This window comes from Notechis scutatus, chromosome 1 (genome assembly GCF_049901735.1).
Source record: "Notechis scutatus isolate UNSWTSFEM ecotype Mainland chromosome 1, rNotScu1.2, whole genome shotgun sequence".
In the NCBI taxonomy this organism is placed as follows: domain Eukaryota; kingdom Metazoa; phylum Chordata; class Lepidosauria; order Squamata; family Elapidae; genus Notechis; species Notechis scutatus.
In genome coordinates, this window is record NC_142009.1 from 163,244,125 (window position 1) to 163,264,718 (window position 20,594).

The 20,594-nt window shown below is 39.5% G+C and overlaps 1 protein-coding gene across 1 annotated transcript in view; it reads left to right on the forward strand.

Moving 5' to 3' along the window:
• The window catches only part of TRPM8 (transient receptor potential cation channel subfamily M member 8), a 106,301-nt gene that overhangs the window by 55,427 nt on the left and 30,280 nt on the right, over nt 1-20,594 (forward strand). The window contains exons 15-17 of the mRNA XM_026679005.2: nt 2,682-2,827; nt 13,236-13,348; nt 15,914-16,121. Coding sequence (XP_026534790.1) covers nt 2,682-2,827; nt 13,236-13,348; nt 15,914-16,121 — 467 coding nt within the window. The remainder of the gene's footprint in view (nt 1-2,681; nt 2,828-13,235; nt 13,349-15,913; nt 16,122-20,594) is intronic.

Consider the following 20,594-nt stretch of genomic DNA (forward strand, 5'->3'; position numbering starts at 1 on the left):
GTTGATAGCCATGATTGAACATATCGTGTTAAACTATAATGTGGTTTATGTTAAACTATAATGTGACTTAGCATTGTTGGAAGAAAAATTTGGTCCAATTCCAAACCAGGAGAAATACACTGGAAATAGAGATGGAGCTGGCTGCAAGGAAAGAAGGTCTCTGTTTATTTGGTTTTCCAGAAACTTCAGTGACAGCAGCATGTTTCTGGGGTGGCTGACAAAATGGGTTGAGATAGGTAGGCTACATTTTTGGGGGCCTCGTGATTGAGATGTCTATTTCTGTGCAAGAACATGTCCTTTAATATTCTAATGGCTGTTGCCACATTCCTTTTTTTTGGTTGTTATTTTTTTATTTTTAATATAATAATTCCATCTTCAGTTGAACAGTGTGCTGTCTGGGTACAAGTATCTTTGTTAAATAGTAATCAGAATTTGCAACATCATTCATTACATTGGTATTGATTCTACAATATTAAAACAGTAATGTTCCATATATTTATTGTGCAATATTAAAATAATAATATTCAACATACTAATCAATTGCTTATCTCTTTTAACATATCTTCTTTACTTTGTTTCCCTGTTTTGTTTCTACCTTCTATTTTTGTTACTTAACCATTGATAAAATAAATCCTATGTCATATAATATTCAGTTTGCTCTTTCTCCTTAATTGCAAGTGTTAATCTGTTCATTTCTGCACATTCTAATAGTTTCCTAATCACATTCTCATTTCCAGGTATCTCTTCATTCTTCCAGCTTTGTGCAAATACAATTTTAGCAGCAGTTAAATATGAATAATGAAATATGCATTTTCCTTACTATATTTTTCAGGTAGAATCCCCAAAAGAAATATTTCTAGCTTCAAATCAATATGCTATTTTATCATTTTTTCCAATCATGTATGTATTTTGTCCAGTATTTTTTTGCTTTTTGCCACATACAAAATCTTCTAAAGACTGACCACTCCATGTTTCTGCTTGAGGCTGTTTTCCTACAATAGGAAGACTGTGGTTGCTTTCTGTCTTTGTAAGGATTTTTCTCAATTGCTCCTTTAGGGGAAATATTTTATTCTGCCTCTTCTTAAGAATAAATAATATTTTAATCTGGGGAGGAGAGCTTCCTACAGCTTGTAGGAACATGTGTTTTGGTTAAAACACATTATTAGACTTATGATTGACATAGACTTAAGAATAACTCAGATTTAAAACTGGCAGAAATGTTATGCCCTTGGCATAACAAATATTAATATTTATTAAGATACTGATGCTTTAGGGAGCAAATAAATTATATTGTTGAAGTTTGATATTTACATTATATATTTATATGCAAATTCATTTTTCTTTGTGTGTTTATAAAAATCAAAGTAAACTAAATGCCAATGTGACAGGCATAAGAAACTGACATGTAGTTGAATGAAGTTCAGAAGGATTCTATTAGTTAATCTCTGTTTTTTTTAAGCTAGATGAGTCTGCAAAGGGCCAGTCTTTTTTTCCTGCTTTTCCCATTTCACTTTTGTGTGAAATGCAAGGAGGCATTTGTCATGCACAGACATGGCAAAGTTTCATTATTTGTTCTCAGCATTTTTGAGTCGTAAGAGTATCATCATTTAAATGGACATGGGCTCTATCTACTAGTAATATTAGTGATAATATGTACAAAAGAGATCTTTCAGTATCTCCCTTCAGTGAGTGCTATTCGGAAGACACTGAATTTTAGCCAGAGAGAAAGTCCTTTTAAATTTCAGAAATGTTATGTGACTAAAGTATCTGGCTGGTTGGAGAAAGTGTGTAGAGTGATTCAAAAAAGAAGTTTCTAGGTAGAAATTGATATGTCTGCTTGCAGCTCTAAATCAACGCCATATTGTTTAAGATCAGTGCATGTTCAGTAGTCCATCAGGGTGATGGCTGGCTCTGAAAAGCCATAGAAGTGCAATTTGTCTGGCACCAGGAAGACTGAAAACTATTGGTCATAGTTAAAGAGATCAAGCTTGCTGAAAAAAAGTGAGCGTAAGCCAATAGGAAAAAATGAAAATCCAGGCAGAAGTTTCTATTTTGAGTAGGCCAGTTTCACAATGAACTGCCATCTTCTGAACACAGACAGCTAGGTATTTGAAAAATAGATCTCAAAAACCTGGGCTGAACTCTAGAGGAAGAAATGACCTATAGGGGCCCAGCTGAACTCCAAAAAGGAGATGAGCTTGTATCTTAGCTGAGAAGAAGAGAATCAATGCAAATATATGCTGAGTTTCTTTAGAGAAGTAGTAAGATTTTAGAGATAACAATGTTTTTTTATATTTAAGGTAAGGTTAATTTATAGCTGCCCATGGCATGGAGAACAATGTTCAGAGATTTAACAATATTTGTCTCAATCAGCTATGATAGCAGCAAATCTCAATCTATGTACTTATGTGGATGTTATGCAACTGAACTTGGGAGTTTTTTCAGGCAAAATAATTGGTCTAGAATTGAGTTTAGTTTTTTTCCTCTAAGATCAGGGCATGATTATAAACAGTGGCCAGGATTGCAAGGTGTCAGCTCTCCGTATCACTGAAGCCTTGGGATAGGGGTTGATAACCACAACTGATTTTAGAAGCCATGAAAATTGACGATATAGAACTTAACAGGCAAATTTTAAAAACGAAGAATAGCTTTTTAACTACTCTGAATTTTAATTGTTCTAGAATTGTTCACAGAATGTTACAGCAGTGATGAAGATCTGGCAGAACAGCTACTTATTTACTCCTGTGAAGCATGGGGTGGAAAGAGTTGTCTAGAACTTGCAGTAGAAGCTAAGGATCAACAATTCATTGCTCAGCCAGGAGTCCAGGTAAAACAGCAAAGATAAGAACATACAACCAATTTACATGTCTTATTTGCTGAAATAGAATAGACTGCAATCCTATATCCATAAATCTTGCGATTACAACTTTTGAGTGAGATTCAGTTATGAACATATTAAATATAGGATTGCATGGTAAATATCATGTACCTTGCTCATGCCAATATTAATTTCATTCATGGAAAATATTTTTATCTGAAATAGCTCTTTGATGATAGAGAAAAATGATTTCTGTTAGAATAATTAGGAATTCAGAAACTTATTTCTCTTTCTTCTCAAATTTAAATGCAGAGGAGCCATGTGTTTGAAAAAACTGCATGTCTGAGATTTGGAACAGGAAAACAATAATCAGGAAACAGGTTAAGTGAAGTACCCATTATATCTCCCTGCTTCTATTCACTCACAAAATCAGCTTTTTCAAATGGTTTACTTCATCTGCAGAAAATGTGCAACATTAATATCTCATTATTGAAATAGAATTAGTCAATAAAAGAAGCTTTACATCTAGTAAAATATGTCCATAATTATTTGGAAAGTATTTTGAAAAACTTTCATTTTAGAGTTACAGAATATAAATATTGGAAGGGACTTTAGAGATTATCTAGTACAACCTCCTGCTCTGTTCATTAATCCACTACCAGAGCATGCCCAGTGTGCTTCTACATAAATATTACTAGAGAGTCTATCACCTCCTGCCCATTCCATTACACTCAGAAAATTCTTCCCAATGTCTACCTGCTTGCAATTTAAATCCACTGTTTCTTATTTTATCTTCTGGAATAACAGTAAAAACATCTAATTCAATTGCAAGAAAACAGCTATCAAATTTCCCTGAACTCTTCTTTCCTCCCAGCGTCTTTAGCTAATAACTTTTTTTCTCAGCCCCTTTATCATTTTGACTGCTGTCTTCTGGCCCCACTCAATTTGTCAGTATTCTTCTTAAAATGCATTCATTGTCTAGGCTGTGTGCAATTTTGAAAATTACAGAATAAAAAGCAATAGCAATACCACTTAGATTTATATTCCACTTTATAGTGCTTTTATAAGCAGTTTATACTTTTATAAGCAGCCTTCTATAAGCAGTTTACAGAGTCATCATATTGCCCCCACAATCTGGGTCCTCATTTTACCCACCTTGGAAGGCTGGAAGGCTGAATCAACCTTGAGCCTGGTGAGATTCAATCTGCCAAATAGCAGGCAGCTGGCTGTAAGCAGAAGTAGCCTGCAATTACGGCAATCTAACCACTGCACCAACAAGGCTCTTGGAACAATGCTCAGTGTCAAGATGCAATGTTCGATTTCATTAGCTTATTTAGCAGCTACATCACACTAGTGACTCATAGTTGTGATCTTCTAAGATAACTCAGAACTTTCTGCATGCACTACCACCTGGTCTCTCCTATCCAATATTCTTGCCTTTGATTTTTGTTACCTCATATATAAATCTGACATGCCACCCACCCCCCTAGGAGAAGGAGAGATCCACTGTAAGAAAAGAAACAAGGAGTGGGAGAAAAGAAACACAAGAAGTTAATTAGGCTTATGTGGGTATCAGGCATGAAGTCGCTTAAGTAGCCTAGGAGCTCTAATATGTTTCTTGTGTACCTATTTATTTCCAGATGAAAGGAGATTTTTCCAAGCCACCAGTATTTTCTTGATTTCAAAATGCTGCTCACCCTCAACCATAATGGGTTGTGATGGTGTGACAGCCTTAGGTCTCAGGGGGGAAGGATATTTCAGGTTTTAGGAGGCTGCAGTGGAACACTGGATGTACTTGTCTCAGTGTTTTTGGCAACTGGAGCTCTACTGTAACTGGGTTTATGACTAATGTGATGGGGAAAGGTCCTATGAATTTTGACCCTAGCTTTTTTGAGGGTTGCAGGGACTGTAGAAATCAAGTGGAAAGGTACACCCTATCCCCAACCTGGAATGGTTTTGGCTCTATTCATTTTTTGTCTGCCTGCGCTTTGCAAGCTGATCTCTCTTCGTCTAAGACTTTACGTACTACTGGCCATGTGTTTTGTAGCTGCTCTATCCACTCCTTCAGGGTGGGTATGGTGGGTTCCTCAGCTGGAAGCTCTGGAATTGGGTTAAAGTCTTGACCAGTGGCTACCCAGAAAGGGGTGAACCCGGTGCTGGTATGAACTGCATTATTATAGGTGACTTCCACGAAGGGCATGAGGTCGGTCCAATCATCTTGTTGGTAGTTTATGAAGCATCTCAAGTACTGTTACAGGACCACGATTGTGCATTCCAATCCACCATTTGTTTGTGGATGATGACTCGAACCCAGTTCCTGAGGGCCAGGAATGCCCTCTAGAACTTTGAGGTGAACTGGACCCCGTGATCTGAAATTATCCTCTGCGGGGCAACATGTAAGCGATATATATGGTTTAGGAACAGTTTGGCTAGTGCTTTAGTTGTAGGAATTTTCTGGCATGAAAGGAAGTGAACCTATTTTGAATACAGGTCCGTCACTACCCAAATGACAGTGTTTCCTGCACTTTTGGGCAGCTCTACAATGAAGTCCATGGAGATCTCTCTCCAGGGTGCTGAAGGTTCAGCTACTGTTTGCAATGGGCCAGGCATTTTCCCTTGTTGTCTTTTAGCAAAAGCACAACAAACAAGGCAGCTGGTGACATAGCTCTCAATGTCCTTCTTGAGGGACAGCCACCAGAATTGTCTTTTCAGTAAGTGCAGTGCCCTGCCACTTTGGAGTCATGGCATATTTGCATGAGTTTTAATCTTTGACTGGCTGGGATGTACAGTTTTCCTCCCACGCAGTGCAAGTCATCCTTCATTGTGCAGGAGACTTTGTGGTCCACTCGTCATTGACTAAAGCTTGTTTAAAAGCTACAGTGATGGCATTGTCCAGAGAGGGGTCCCCTTTCACTTGCACCCTAGTGATCACTCGTGCTGCTAATTGTGAAACTGGGAATAGGGCTTTGACAATATCTGGCTTGCTGGTATTGTACTGCGGCAGTCTCAACAAGGTGTCACGCAGGAAGTTCCCTCCCCCCACAGGAGATAGCAGAAGGTGAAGTTGCAACATTGGAAGTATTGGGCCCAGCACACTTGCTTAGTTTCCTCTGGGTCTTGAGGGCTTCCAGGTTCTTATGGTCAGTCTACACCTGGAATTGCTCCCCTCCAGGAAATGGCGTCAAGTGAGGAGAGTTCAGCGGACAGCGTAGGCTTCTTTCTCCAACACTGCCCACCATTGCTGCATGTCTGTTAGGGTTTTTTTGAGGTGTATCCACATGGCTGCAGCTGGCCCTACTCGTTCTCTTGCTACGCTGCTGGCATCCGCTTGGATGACAAAAGGCTTCCCCGCATCCAGGTATTTTAACATCGGCTCAGTGGGAAAAAGTGCTGTTAGTTTTTGGAATGCAGCTTGGCATTCCATGGTCCAGTTTAGAGGCTGGCTAAGTTTATGTCCTCCCTCTTGTTTTTAGCAAGTTAGTGATAGGCAATGCAATTTGAGCGAAAGCGGGAATGACCTGCCTATAGAAATTGGCAATGCCAAGGAAGCTCTGTAGTTGCTTTCTTGTGCGGGGAGGTGCCCATTCAACCACTGCCCGCACTTTCTCCAAGTCCATTGGTAAATGCAATAGCTTAAATAGTCTATTTTGTCCTTATGGAACTCCCATTTGGTGAGTTTGGCGTAGAGTTTAGCCACACAGAGTTTGTTTAGGAGTGCCCAAAATGTTTCACATGCTCCATTTTTGTTTTGGTGTAAATTAATATGTCATCAAGGTATGCCAAAACCCTTTTATAATGGTGTTCATGGAGCACCTTGTTTATCAACTGCATGAATACGGCAGGGCCACCCTGCAGTCGAAAGGAGAGTACATTAAACTGGAAGCATCCCAGGCAGAAGTGGTATTCAGCAGGTTCTGACCAGTTCTGGAGAACTAGTAGCGGATGGAGCCGATGGGGAGGGAGTTCATCCAAGCCCACTTCGCTGAACACCTCATCTAGGTCTCAATACTCTTGGACTGCAGTGGCTTGCCCTTTGAGGCTGCGGCTGCCTCTTTATTTGGCTTGTCTCCCCGTTAGTGGCATCTTGTTTCCCATTGGGTGTGGACTGTTTCCAGACTCAGCCAGACTCATACTAGTTCCTTGCTTGGTCAATCTCTGCCTCCTCTGCGAGGATGTACCAGTCATGGAGGTGATTTGAGGCTCCCCAAGTAATGCAAGCATGGTAGAGGTTATCATTCAGCTCATCCTTAAAGCAGCTCACTGGTCTTTTGGCCAGTACACATGGCAAGCCAGATCTTGAAACTCCTCTGTGTACTCAGCTATCAGGTGCCGACCCGCTCTCACAGTTTTAATGTGATCCCTGGCCTTGTGGTTTGCCAAGGGGATCTTCAAATCTCTGTCTCAGGGCTGTCATAAAGTGATCAAAGTTCTGAAGCTCTGGGGCATTGGCATTGTGGAGGGTCACCATCTATATGGAAGCAGCTCCCTCCAGAGCCAGGGTGCCTTTCATTGGCCCCATCCATGTGACCCATGGCATCTCAGAGTTTTAGGTTTTGTAAAGCCTCCAATATGAACTGCATGGCATGCTTCATGAGGCAATTTCCTCAGTCCAGCTCCCTATCCAGGTTGTCATTGTCAGACAGGGTTTCCAGCTTGCATCTTCAACCATGCTGCCAACTGCCTCAGGTTAGAGTGACTCCCTTGGTCATCCCTTCCCAGTTCTCCTTCTCCATACTGATGGATGATCTCGGCTTTGCAGGGTCTTCCAGGGTAGCCAGTTGATCCATCCAGCCTCCGGTGGCTACGTTGGCCTGGGCCATGGTGGAGGTTTCCCCCCAGCACTCAGCTTCTCCATGCTTGCTGCCCTGGTCATACATTCTTTGTAAGGTCCCCTCGTTAGAGCAAAGCTCCGGACTGACCACTTTGCAGATCCTGCCTAATATAAGGACTTGCCTCTCCTATCCCCTCATAAAGCAGAATTCTTGAAACAGGCAGCATTTCAAAAGGAACTTTTATTGAGAGATAGTGATATCAAGAAGAGTATGCAGGATCTGAAGTTTCCTGCTGAAAACCTTAGATTAAAAGTTTTAGAAACTCCTTTCCCTCTGTCCAGTCCAAGGCAAGCCAATCTACAGGAGTTGAGACAAAACAAAGATCATAAAATGTCAAACAGGCCCCCTCCCATCAGAATGGCAGCATGTCAGGGTTCCAACCAATGCCCTAATGAAATCAGGAGCCTCAAGCCATTTTTTTTTTAAAAAAAATCCAGTTGTTTATTAGGAGCGCCATGCTGGCATGACCTAAATGAAGCCAGTTCTGACTTCACCCAGTTCATGCCTTGCCTCTGACCGTGTTGCCCCCTCCCTCCAAGGTGTGTCACCAGTCACATTCCTCAACAAAGCAATTTCGTGTGTTGTAGAAGTCACTTCCTCTGGCCATTGTAGGTCTCTGTGGAGATGACCTTGACTTCGGCCAGCTAAGGTGTATTTTGTTTTGGCTGAGGTGTGAATTCCTCAGTGAAGCTGCAAGGCTTCTGGACACCTGCATCTCTGGACACCTGCATAACTGGATAGAAGCATTCCTGTCAAACAGACAACAAATGGTCAAAATTGGGAGCGTCCTATCAAATTCTGTATCTGTCAACAGTGGTGTCCCCAGGGCAGTGTTCTAGGACCAACTCTCTTCATACTCTACATAAATGACCTCTGTGATCATATTAAGAGCAACTGCGTTCTCTTCGCTGCTGATGTAAAACTATTCAACACCACAGATAACCCTTCAAAAAGTCCTTGACTATGTATCAGAATGGTCAAACAAATGGCAACTTCAAATCTCAACAAATAAATGCTCTATCTTACATATTGGCAAAAAAAATCAGAAAATAAAATACAAGCTGAATAGTCAAGACCTTGTTGATGATCCAAACTCTGTCAAGGACCTTGCAGTACTCATCTCTATTGATTTAAGTGCTAGAGCCCACTGTAACTACATAGCCAAAAAGGCATTAAGAGTTGCTAACCTAATCCTATGTAGCTTTTTCTCTGGTAATATCACACTACTAACTAGAGCATACAAAACATTTGCTAGACCAATACTTGAATACAGCTCATCAGTCTGGAACATGCATTACGTATCTGATATTAACACAGTTGAGAAAGTCCAGAAATATTTCACAAGAAGAGTTCTCCACTCCTTTATTCATTGCAGAATACCTTATGCCACCAGACTTGAAATTCTAGACCTAGAAAACCTAAAACTACGCTGCCTTTGGTCCAATCTAAGTATAGTATATAAAATTATACATTGCAATGTCCTACCTGTCAACGAATACTTCAGCTTCAACCATAACAATACAAGACACACAATAGATACAAACTCAAGGTAAACCGCACAAAACTTGATTGCAGGAAATACGACTTCAGCAACAGAGTGGTCAATGTCTGGAATACTCTACCTGACTCTGTGGTTTCTTTCTCAAACCCCAAAAACTTTAACCTTAGGCTGTCTACTATTGACCTCACCCCTTTCCTAAGAGGTCTGTAGGGGGCATGCATAAGCGCACCAACGTGCCTACTGTCCCTGTCCTTTGTTTCTTTTTTTATTTTTCTTATATGTACCCATTTCATGTATTCATAACTATGTTTATACTTATACCTGTTATCTTATAATCGCTTGACAAAATAAATAAATAAACAAACAAACAAACAAATAAATAAATAAATAAATAAATAAATAAATAAATAAATAAATAAATAAATAAATAATAACTCGGCAGCTCGGGAGCAGATTAGGAAAGCTTCGCGAGTCCCAATAGAGATACATAGGAGCTTTACATATACCATTCTGGACAAATAGTTGTGCAATCTTTTCTTGAAAACATCCAGTGATGGAGCACTCACAAGTTTTGGAGGCAAGCCATTCCACTGATGAATTGTTTTCACTCAGGAAATTTCTCCTTAGTTCTACATTGGATCTTTCTAATGATCTTCCATTTATTACTTTTTGTGTTGCCCTCTGATGCTTGGAGAATAAGTAGACCCCTTCTTTTTTGTGAGGGCCCCTCAAGTATTGGAAGACTGCTAATCTTTCTCTTTGTTAGACTAGACATAATTCATTCTGAAATCCATTTCAAAGAGCTGAAACAGAAGTTCAAAGCTGCTAGACTGCCTTGTTCTTCTGAATCCTATAAATACTGAATTTAATCCTTGGCCTTTTATTAGATTTTATATAATTTGTTACTTATCTGGGTCAATAATTTAAGAGACAGAGAGAGACAGAGAGATGGAGCTGGTTTGGTCAACTTGTTAAGGCACTAGACTAGGAGATTGTGATTTCTAGTCCCACTTTAAGCATGAAAAGTTGCTGTGTGACTTTGGGCCAGTCACCCTCTCTCAGCTCAACCCACTTCACAAGGCTGTTGTGAGGAAAACAGGAGGAGGAAAGAAATATATGTTTGTTTGCCACCTTGAGTTATTTATAAAGTAATAAGAGTGGGATTAACAATCAAATAAATAAATAATAAAATAAACTTTATTATCAAGAAAAAAACTGAACAGTGTAAAGGTAAAGGTTTCCCCTGTATAGTCATGTCCAACTCTGGGGCCGGTACTCACCTCTGTTTCTTAGCTGAGGGAGGCAATGTTGTCCAAAGATATTTCAGTAGTCATGTGGCCAGAATTATTATACTCTGAGGTGCATGGAATGCTGTTACTTTCCCACTGAAGTGATACCTATTTATCTACTTGCATTTGCATGCTTTTGAACTGCTAGGCTGGCAGTAAGCTGGGGGTAAGAAACAAGCTCAGGATCTTGAATCTGGACTGTTCACTTTCCAGCTGACAAGCTCATCTTTGTTAACATCATACTCAGTGATTTAAAATGCAACATTTAGTCTTGGTAAAATATGCCTATTTACTATGGTAATTCTTCCTCTTTTTCTGTTTCTTTTTTCAATGCTTTCAAATCTTGACTACTGGCAACTGCCTGAACTAGTCCCTGCAGCTTCCTTGGCAAGATTTTGGAACTGGTTTGCCACTGCCTGCTTCCTAGGGCTGAAAGACTGTCTTAAGGTCATCCAGCTGGCGATGTGCCTAAGGTAGGACTAAAACTCACTGTCTCCTGGTTTCTATCCTGGTGCCTTAGGCGGTTTAGTGTAGTGGTTAAGGCATCAGGCTAGACACCAGGAGACTGTGAGCCCTGGTTCCATCTTATTTATGAAGTCAGCTAGGTGACTGTGGGTCAGGCACTTTCTTTCAGGTCTATGAAGGAGGCAATGGCAAACCATTTTTGAAAACCTTGTCAAGAAAACTGCAGGGACTAGTTGAGGCAGTCATCATTCTTCCTAACCAAGACAAATTTAGTTTCTTCCATTTAGAAACATCTGTTATAGATTTCCAAGTTCATAAATAATTATTCAGGAATATATCTTTGTTGTTGTTTTTATTTTAAACATTCCCAAATATAAGTCTAAGTGCTATTGCTATTGCTAAATATTTGACCTTTTTAGCAGTGATTTTAAACCTTGCTAGTGAGCATACAGATTTATTTATTTATGTATTTATCAAATTAGAGACCAGCCATCTCACTCTCTGAGAGAGTCTGGGTGAAAATGGCTTTTCATCCTTAACTTCCACATCAGCATCTGAGTTTTCTCTTTATTGATTTGACAGTCTGACACAAAACCAAACTGTTGTATATGTTCTATCAACACAGTTGAAGAGACTCTAGACTGAGCAATTATTAGTATGATTTCATATGCAAATAACTTCAGTATATGTTCTTGTACAGCTAATTTAACTCATAAGTTTTTTATGTTTTTGTCAGATCTGAATTCCTAAAAATTCTAGTTCTTGATTCATTACCATCTATCTCTTAGGAGAGAATCAGAAATGTCTTCTTCAAGTCCTACAGTTTAGGTCTCCCCAATCCCCAGTCTGCTACTGGTCTGTGGTCTCTTGGAAACCAGACCATGCAAGCGGTGGGTAGGAAAACATGCAAAGCTCATGCGTGGGATTAGGTTGTATGCACGAAACTATCCTCCCTTCCTGCTGCAATTGCCAGTCAGTGGAGGCAGGAAAGTTGGGGAGTGCTGTTATAGCTGCAGCTGCTCTTTGTTCAGAAGTCTAGAAACATCATCAATGAGGAAATTATTTTGAAATTCAGACTCAGAAGTCTATTTTGAAGCTTTAAGGAAAAAGAACTCTTGTTAACAGATTCCTTTTATTACATTCCTTTGTGTGTCTATCCCCTCTCCAGGTTTTCTTGTTTTCTCAAAGGCTTCTTGAAATTGTTGTCTTCTGCAAGTGTTTCCAATAGCTAATTCAAGAGTTCCTCAGCTCTCCTGATACCTAGATAGAAATTTCTTAATTGCTTCATCTCTAGTCTCTTAATCTTCTCTTCCAGGAAGGCAGACTGCTTTCACTTGCAATATGTGTGTGGGAGTGTGTCTTATCTTGGCTGAAAATGGCATGTTAAGTGTTGCTCATTTCCTAAGGGCCTAACTCAACATTTTCAGCTGTTATCAATTGTTTATTTGATATGAATTCTTCTACAAATCATTTAAAAATATCAAAAGTCCAGGAACGATCCCCTCCCTTCCTGCTACAATTGCAAAGAACCTGAAAGGGTCAGAACACACATGAAAAAGACAGAAATATTTATATTATGTACATTTTTAAATTTAAATACATTTTTAAAAAACTTGTAGTGCATGTAGTTCTTGTTATCCTCGGAGATAAATAATGGCACATCCTCTAAAAATAATGAGAATAGTTTTATTTTCCATGTTGCTCAGACAAAGAGAAAAAAAAACCTTCCCTTTTGATTTCCCTCAACAAACTCCAGTTCATTTGAATCAATGAGTCTCTAGAAATTGTCCCCTGAAATTGCCTTGAAAAAAGTATTGCTTCTAACACGATGCTTTCCATTGCACATATATGCATTTTCTAAATGAGAAAAATGTTAAGAATAATTTTATGTGCAAATCTATGTAGGTCTAATTGTATATAATTTAAATTGTACAGCATATAAGCCACATTAGTTAAAATGTATATGAATCAACTGATGTTTAAAAACTTAAGTTGTAATCACTGTATTTCTCCATGTGGCATTGGTGGATGAAGATTTGTCTTACTGCTCCTTGATCCTGTTCAGAGCTCATGTCTCTTGTTTATGCCAGGGCAAAAGTTCCCAATATAAGATCAATCTTTCCCCTTAACTATTCTTGCAATTTATCATTCAAAATGTGCAAACACAAGCGATATATTTGGCTGTTAAATCGGCTTAATTTCAATAGTAGAATTCTACAGAAACTATTCAGAGCATTATATACATACCACTGTACTACTATTGCAGAATTCGGGCATTTGACTTGGTCAGACATATTAAGCCCCAATTATTTCATAATTCTATCTTTCAGAATTTTCTTTCCAAACAATGGTATGGGGAAATTTCCAGAGACACCAAAAATTGGAAGATCATTCTGTGCCTTTTCCTTTTCCCTTTAATAGGATGTGGCTTCATTTCCTTCAGGTAAAAAAATGTCTTTTATTATGAAGTGCATGTACATATGTGAGTGAATGTAGCATTGAACAATCTGACTTATTACCATTTTTCACACTTACAACCTTTGCAGAATTCCCATGATCATGTGATCAAAATTCAGATGCTTCATAAACGATCTAGATGAGGGAATTGAAGGGAAACTCATCAAATTTGCAGATTGCACTAACCTAGCAGGAATAGCTATCATCCCAGAAGATAAGCTCAAGATCCAAAAAGATCTTGGCAGATTTGAACACTGGGCCTTATCTAACAAAATGAAATTCAATGTAGATAAAAGAAAGGTTTTACACCTAGACAAGAAAAACCAATTGTATAGGTATAGAATAGGTGAAACTTAATGTCAGTAACTGTGAGAGGAAGCTTGGAGTCCTAGTGGACAATTGCTTAAATATGAGCCAACAGTTTGCGGCAGCTGCCCAAAAAGCCAATGCAATCCAGGCTGCATTAAGAGAGGGATAGAATCATGTGAATTTCTAGTACCGCTTAGTAAGATCACATCTGGAATCCAGTTCAGGTCACCACAATATAAAAAAGAAGAGAAACAAAAATTATTAGGGGTCTGGAGGCTAAAATATACAAAGACTGATTACAGGAATTAGCTATGTCTAGCTATGTCTAGTCTAATGAAAATAAAGTCTAGGGGTGACATGATAGCACTGCACCAATATTGATGGGCTCCTACAAAGACAAGGGGAGTCAAACTATTTTCCAAAGCATCAAAAGGCAAGACAAGAAGCAATGGTTGGAAACTAACCAAGGAGAGAAGCAACTTAGAATTAACAAGAAACTACTTAACAGTGAGAGCAATCAACCAATGGAAAAGCTTGCCTTCACAAGTGGTGGGTACTCTATCACTGAAGGCTTTCAAAAAGAAACTGGACAACCATTTGTCTGAAATAGTATAAGAAGTTGGACTAAAAGACCTCTGAGGTCCCTTCCAACTCTATTATTCTATGAATATCTGCCTTTCAGTCAGGAACTCAAAGATTCCTATTGGTCCCCTAAAATAGACAATCCTGTAAAGTAGATTGTTTGGTAAAACAGAATGACTGGCCTAAAGTAAGAATGATTAAACAATGGAACAGCTTGCCTCCCAGAGTTATGGATTCACCATTGCTGAAGGATTTTAAGAAAATATTTGACAACCATTTGTTCAGGATGGTATAAGGACTCCTGCCTTGAGCAGGGGGTTGGACTAGAAGATCTCCAAGGTCCCTTCCAGGTGTATAATTAATAACAGAATAACAAAGTTGGAAGGGTCCTTGGGAGCCTTCTAGTCCTTGTGTCTCCAGCCCCCAGGCCGCAGCCCACTACTGGGTCGTGGCCTGTTCGAAACCAGACTGCAAGAGAAATGGGCAAGCGTGCAAGCAACACTCCCTCATGTGGGTGGAGGGCGCTTGAGTGGAGGATGCTTGTGTCGTGCACAAAGCTCCACTTATACGAGTCAAAGAGGCTTGCACTTGCGCACGAAGCTCCACTTTCACAAGCAGAGGGTGGTTGCACTTGTGTGTGAAGCTCCACCTGTGTGAACGGAGCAGAGGTGGTATTCAGCAGGTTCTGACCAGTTCTAGAGAACCGGTAGTGGACATTTTGAGTAGTTCAGAGAACCAGCAAATACCACCTCCAACTGGAGGTTTTACAGTATCCTTCCCCTGCCACGCCCACCAAGCCACGCCCACAGAACTGGTACTAAAAAAATTTGAATCCCACCACTGGAATGGAGGGTACTTGCACTCATGTGTAAAGCTCCATTTGCGTGAATGGAATTTTTCACACAACTGTCCTTTGCTCACAGGAGTGAAGCCTTGCGTGTGAGCACTAGCGTCTTCTGCTCATGCGAATGGAGTTTTGTGCATGAGTACAAGTGGAGTTTCAGGTGCGAGTGCAAGCGCCCTCTGCTCCTGCTCCATTTGTGTGATTAGAGGGCAGGCACATGCACACTACTCACACAAATGGAGCTCTTTGCGCATGTGTGCCTGCCATTCATGCGCTCCGCCCCCCAGCCAGGCCACTGTTGGGGACCACTGTTCTAGTCTAATCCCCTGTTCAAGCAGGAGACCCCATACCATTTCAGATTAATGGCTTCCAGTCTCTTTTTAAAAGCCTTCAAAACCTCTAAAGGCGAGTCATTCCACTGGTTTATTATTTTCACTGTTCTCATAGACTCTATGATTCTGTGATTTTAAGTCATCCAGTGAGCTTCTGTTGCTGAGTCTCTCCATTCCCCATCCCCACTGGTTTTCATAATAATTAATATTGATATAAATTTGGTGTAGAGAATTCCCCTCTAGAGGACTCTAGCTTTATAAACCATTGCCTAAATAATCAAGTAGTTTGAAACTAAGCTGTATCATGTATCTGCTTTTAGCAATTGACGTTCTGGTTGAAAAATCAATTCAGAATAATTTGATAACATATGCAGATGTAAGTGGTTATGTTTAATGTTTAAATTTGTTTTTCAAGCCAGTCTTTCCAATTTAATTCTTTTAGGAATAATTAATTTATTGTACAATATTTGCTTCCTTTATTCAGGAAAAAGCCAATAGAAAGGAGCAAAAAGCTGGTCTTTTACTATGCATGGTTCTTCACTTCACCATTTGTGGTCTTCGCTTGGACTGTCATATTCTACATTGCCTTTCTCCTTCTATTTGCCTACGTCCTGCTGATGGATTTCCAGAAAGAGCCTACCATGCTGGAACTGATTGTCTATGTGCTGGTTTTCATCCTGCTTTGTGATGAAGTGAGACAAGTAGGGAGTGCTTAGAAATCAAACATGTTTTATTTGCAGGATGATTTTTCAAGTTCAAAAATACTGTTTGACATTCACATCTAATGGCTTTCTCCCCTTTGCATCTTATTTTATTTTATTTATTTATTTTATTTGTCAATCGCTTACAAGATAAAAGGTATAAGTATAAACATGAGTAAGAATACAGGAAATAGGTACGAATAAATGGGGACAATAGGACAATAGTGAGAACAATCAACCAATGGAACAGCTTGCCCTCGGAAGTTGTGGGAGCGCCATCAGTTGAGACTTTCAAGAAGAGATTGGACTGCCATTTGTCAGAAATGGTGTAGGGTCTCCCGCTTGGGTGGGGGGGTTGGACTAGATGACCTACAAGGTCCCTTCCAACTCTGATTATCTGTATTATCTGTATTATCAGGACAGGGATGGTAGGCACGATGGTGCACTTATGCACGCCCCTTACAGACCTCTTAGGAATGGGGTGAGGTCAATAGTGGATCGTTTGAGGTTAAAGGAGTGGGGTTTAGAGGATGTAACAACAGAGTCAGGTAGTGCATTCCAGGCATTGACCACTCTTTTGCTGAAGTCGTACTTTCTGCAATTGAGTTTGAAGCGGTTTACATTGAGTTAGTATCTGTTGTGTGCTCTTGTAATGTTGTGGTTGAAGCTGAAGTAGTCATTGAATGGTAGAACATTGTAGCAGATAATTTTGTGTGTTACGCTTAAGTCTAACCGTAGGTAGTGTAGTTAAAGGTTGTCCAAGCCCAAAATCTCAAGCCTGGTGATATAGAGTATTCTGTTGCGAGCAGAGGAGTGTAGTACTCTTCTAGTGAAATACTTCTGGACTTGCTCAATTGTATTAATGTCTGATATACAATGCAGATTCCAGACTGATGAGCTGTATTCGAGTATTGGTCTAGCAAAAGTTTTGTATGCTCTAGTTAGCAATTCGATATTTCCGGAAGAGAAGCTTCATAAGATTAGATTTACAACTCTTAATGCCTTTTTGGCAATGCTATTACAGTGAGCTCTGGCGCTTAGTCATTTGATATGAGAACAAGATTCTTGAATTCTTGATCTTAAGGATCATCAACGAGATCACATCCGCCTAATTTGTATTTGGTGTACTGATTATTTTTTTTTACCAATGTGTAGGACAGAGCATTTGTTGGTCGAGATTTGGAGTTGCCAATTGTTTGACCATTCAGACACATAATAAAGGTCGCTTCTTTGAAACGCTGTATAGATCATTAAGTCATAGACTCCATATGTAGTTTAATTAATATCTTTAGTGAGACTGTGATTTGCCACATTTTCCATAGTTTCCTAGTTCATAAACTTACCCAGGTTTTTTATGCTTTGTTTGTAACTGAGAACTCACAATTCTAGCTAGTATTAAACTAATAAAACTAGGGAAAAATTCTTAAACACACTGTAGTTACAGCCTGCATAAGATGAAGATCATGCTGGTAAGTATGATTTCTTAAATCCTTTTGGAATAACCATGTTTTTATAAGCCTTCAGAATGCCATTAAGGAAGTGGTTATTTTTGCCCCTTGGTATATATGTCCTCTATAAGGGGAGCATTCCCCCAAGTGCCTACCTTTGCATCCCTCCCATCAGATTTACCAATATGAGAAGACTCCTAATAAACACACCCTATATATTCTAATCAAGCAGATTTTACTTGGTCCTGCCTAGTTCCAATCCTATTGAACTTTATAAGTTAGCAACCAAAGAATTGTTCTTGGAACTAAATTAATCAACTAATACAAGCTTCTATAGTAGTGGGTGTTAAATGAGAGAAATGGATTTGCCCTATTACATAGAGCTAGTCTTGAAAAATTCTAGACTTATCACCAGCATTTTGAATTGTGTCAGAGACAGATATGATATAGTTCTGCTGTACTGTTCATCATTGCTACATTCTAGATCAGTTGAGATTTCTGAAAAATATTGAAAAGCCACTGTAGATGCAATTAAAGTAAATGGCACTATGAAGATGTGTGATTTTAATGAGGAATAAAGAGGTGCTTGTTACTGTAGGCACTGTAAGATGAAGTTGAGTTGGCTAAAATCAGATTTGGTAGCATTTTTCATTTAGAAATAAAGAAAAAAGAAAAAAAGAGGAGAAGGGAACAGTTGCTAAAGTGAGGGGAAAAAAGGAAACCAAAAGCAATGACTTCAAACTTCTTTTGGTGCAGTAAGATACATGATGTAGTTATAATATCAACATTTACTCATCTAAAATTGTAAATCTAGCCATTTTTACAACCATGACTTAATTTTAAAAACTTAAAATCATAGTTTCATTTTTCCCTTTTTGAGCAGAAAGTCCAGAAGGAGTTTCCAAATAGAAACAAAAAACTATTTACATTCTTTACCCCAATTAATGCAGTTAACTTTGCTACGTCTGCCAATTCCATTATCTTTTCAGTCCATTCTTCCATTGTGGGAGTTTCATTCATTTTTTGAGCATATGATTCTTGCTGCCATCAATATGTATAGTAAACAAGATTCCATTTTTCCCCATCAGTTTATGGTAGAATTTTTTCCAACTAACAAATTGAAGTTGCCGGAACCTTGGGTAAGAGTGACCATGTCATACTGGAATTCAATATATCGCAAACACAAGCAATAGAATGTAATCTAATCAGTATCTTAAACTTTAAAAGAAATGATTTTAACTAACTCAGAGAGAACCTAAGCAAAATTTCATGGATAAAAGTCCTAAAAGGGAAAACAACAAAAGAATTGTGGGAAACACTGAAAATTTTGATCAGAAAATTCTGGTGCAGCTGAATATCGCCGAAAAAGAAAAAGAAAAAAAAATCAAAGAAGGGACCAGCAGAGACAAAAAGGATAAGTAAAAATAAAATAAAAGAGGGACACATAACTAAGGCAGAATATCAGAAGATAGCCCGAATCTGCAAAGATGAAGTCAGGAAAGCAAAGGCTCAGAATGAACAAACACTTGCAACAAAGTCAAAGATAGTAAAAGAAAAGTTTCTTTCAACATATAAATAACAAGAAAAAAGTCAAGGAAATGGTCCACTAAAGAGGTTAAATGGCAAGGAAGTTACAGGCAGCAAGAGAAATCACAGCTGCTTTTCCATGCATTTTTTCCATCAGTCTTCACGCAAAAAGAAACTATAGCCCAACCTACTAAAAACATAATTATAAAAGACAGATTAGAAATAAAAATTAAAATAAGCAAGAAAATGGTAAGGGAACACCTGTCTGACCTTGATGAATATAAATCAGTGGGACCTGATGGATTACATTCCAGAGTTCTAAAGGAGCTGACAGATGTTATATAAGAACCATTGTATCATATCTTTAAAAAATCTTGGAGCACTAGGGAACTATCAGAAGACTGGAAAAAAATAACGTGATTCCCATCTTCAAAAAAAAGGGGGGGAGGGAAACCGACCCAGAAAACTACAGACCAATCAGTCTAACATCAATACCTGGGAAGATTTTGGAAAAGATAATCAAGGAAAATGTCCCAGGAGTTCTCTTTTTGGACTCACTAGCTGGACAGCTGACATTAACCCAGCTCTACAATCTATTTGCAGCTTACTTAGACTCTTCCAGGAGAGCTGTGATACTGAGATGTTGGCAACCAACATGAAGATGGATGGTGAGATGAAATTGGGAGAAGCCCCCCTCTGGGAGGCACTGACAGCAGCCCAAGGGGGCTTGGGGCCAAATGATCAGGTTGTGCCCTAAACAGGAACCTGAAAAGTTGGAGCAGTCACCTGTTCATGGAGGAGAGGCAGCTTCAGAAGCCCTCTACCCTAAGAAAAAGGCACTGTGGGGCTGGCGGTGTGGGGAAGGCAGCGGAGGCATAATATCTACTCGTCCCTCCTGGAGTTATGATGAACAGAAGAAGCAAGTGAAAAGCCAGGAGACTTGCTGAGTGGGAAGAGCTGATGGAATGGAGATTCTTGACCATGACCCATAGCCTGTCAATGGAAGAGTTCAGAGAAATTTGACAGGCTGGAGAGCCAGGGCTCCACCTCCAGGTTGGTGGTGATGAAAGTTGGGATGGGAACGGACAAGCTATGAGTTACCTCATCCTCCCCTCCATTGTAGCCAGCAATGTTGAACTTATCTGGAGCGATGGGAACTGGGCAGCAAGGGACAGTGGCAGCCCCTCCTCCAGCAAGTCTGGAGCAAGCCCAGCCACCCCCTCACACAGGCAGCCCTTATGGTACAGTTCTTGGTTCAGAACATCCCAGAACTGGTAGACCAGTAGGGGCTAAGGCCACCCTCTCAGGTGGGCCACCAAGCTATGAAATTCTTATATGTATTTTGCAATCAATCACTTCCCTTGTTGGATGGAGCGGATTCTGGCCTCTGCCTGCTAGGTTTCCATGGAGTCCTCAAATCTGTACCATATCTCTTGCATGAGGCTGTTCATGTTCATCAGCTCTGAGGCACTCTCATAGTGAAGTGACT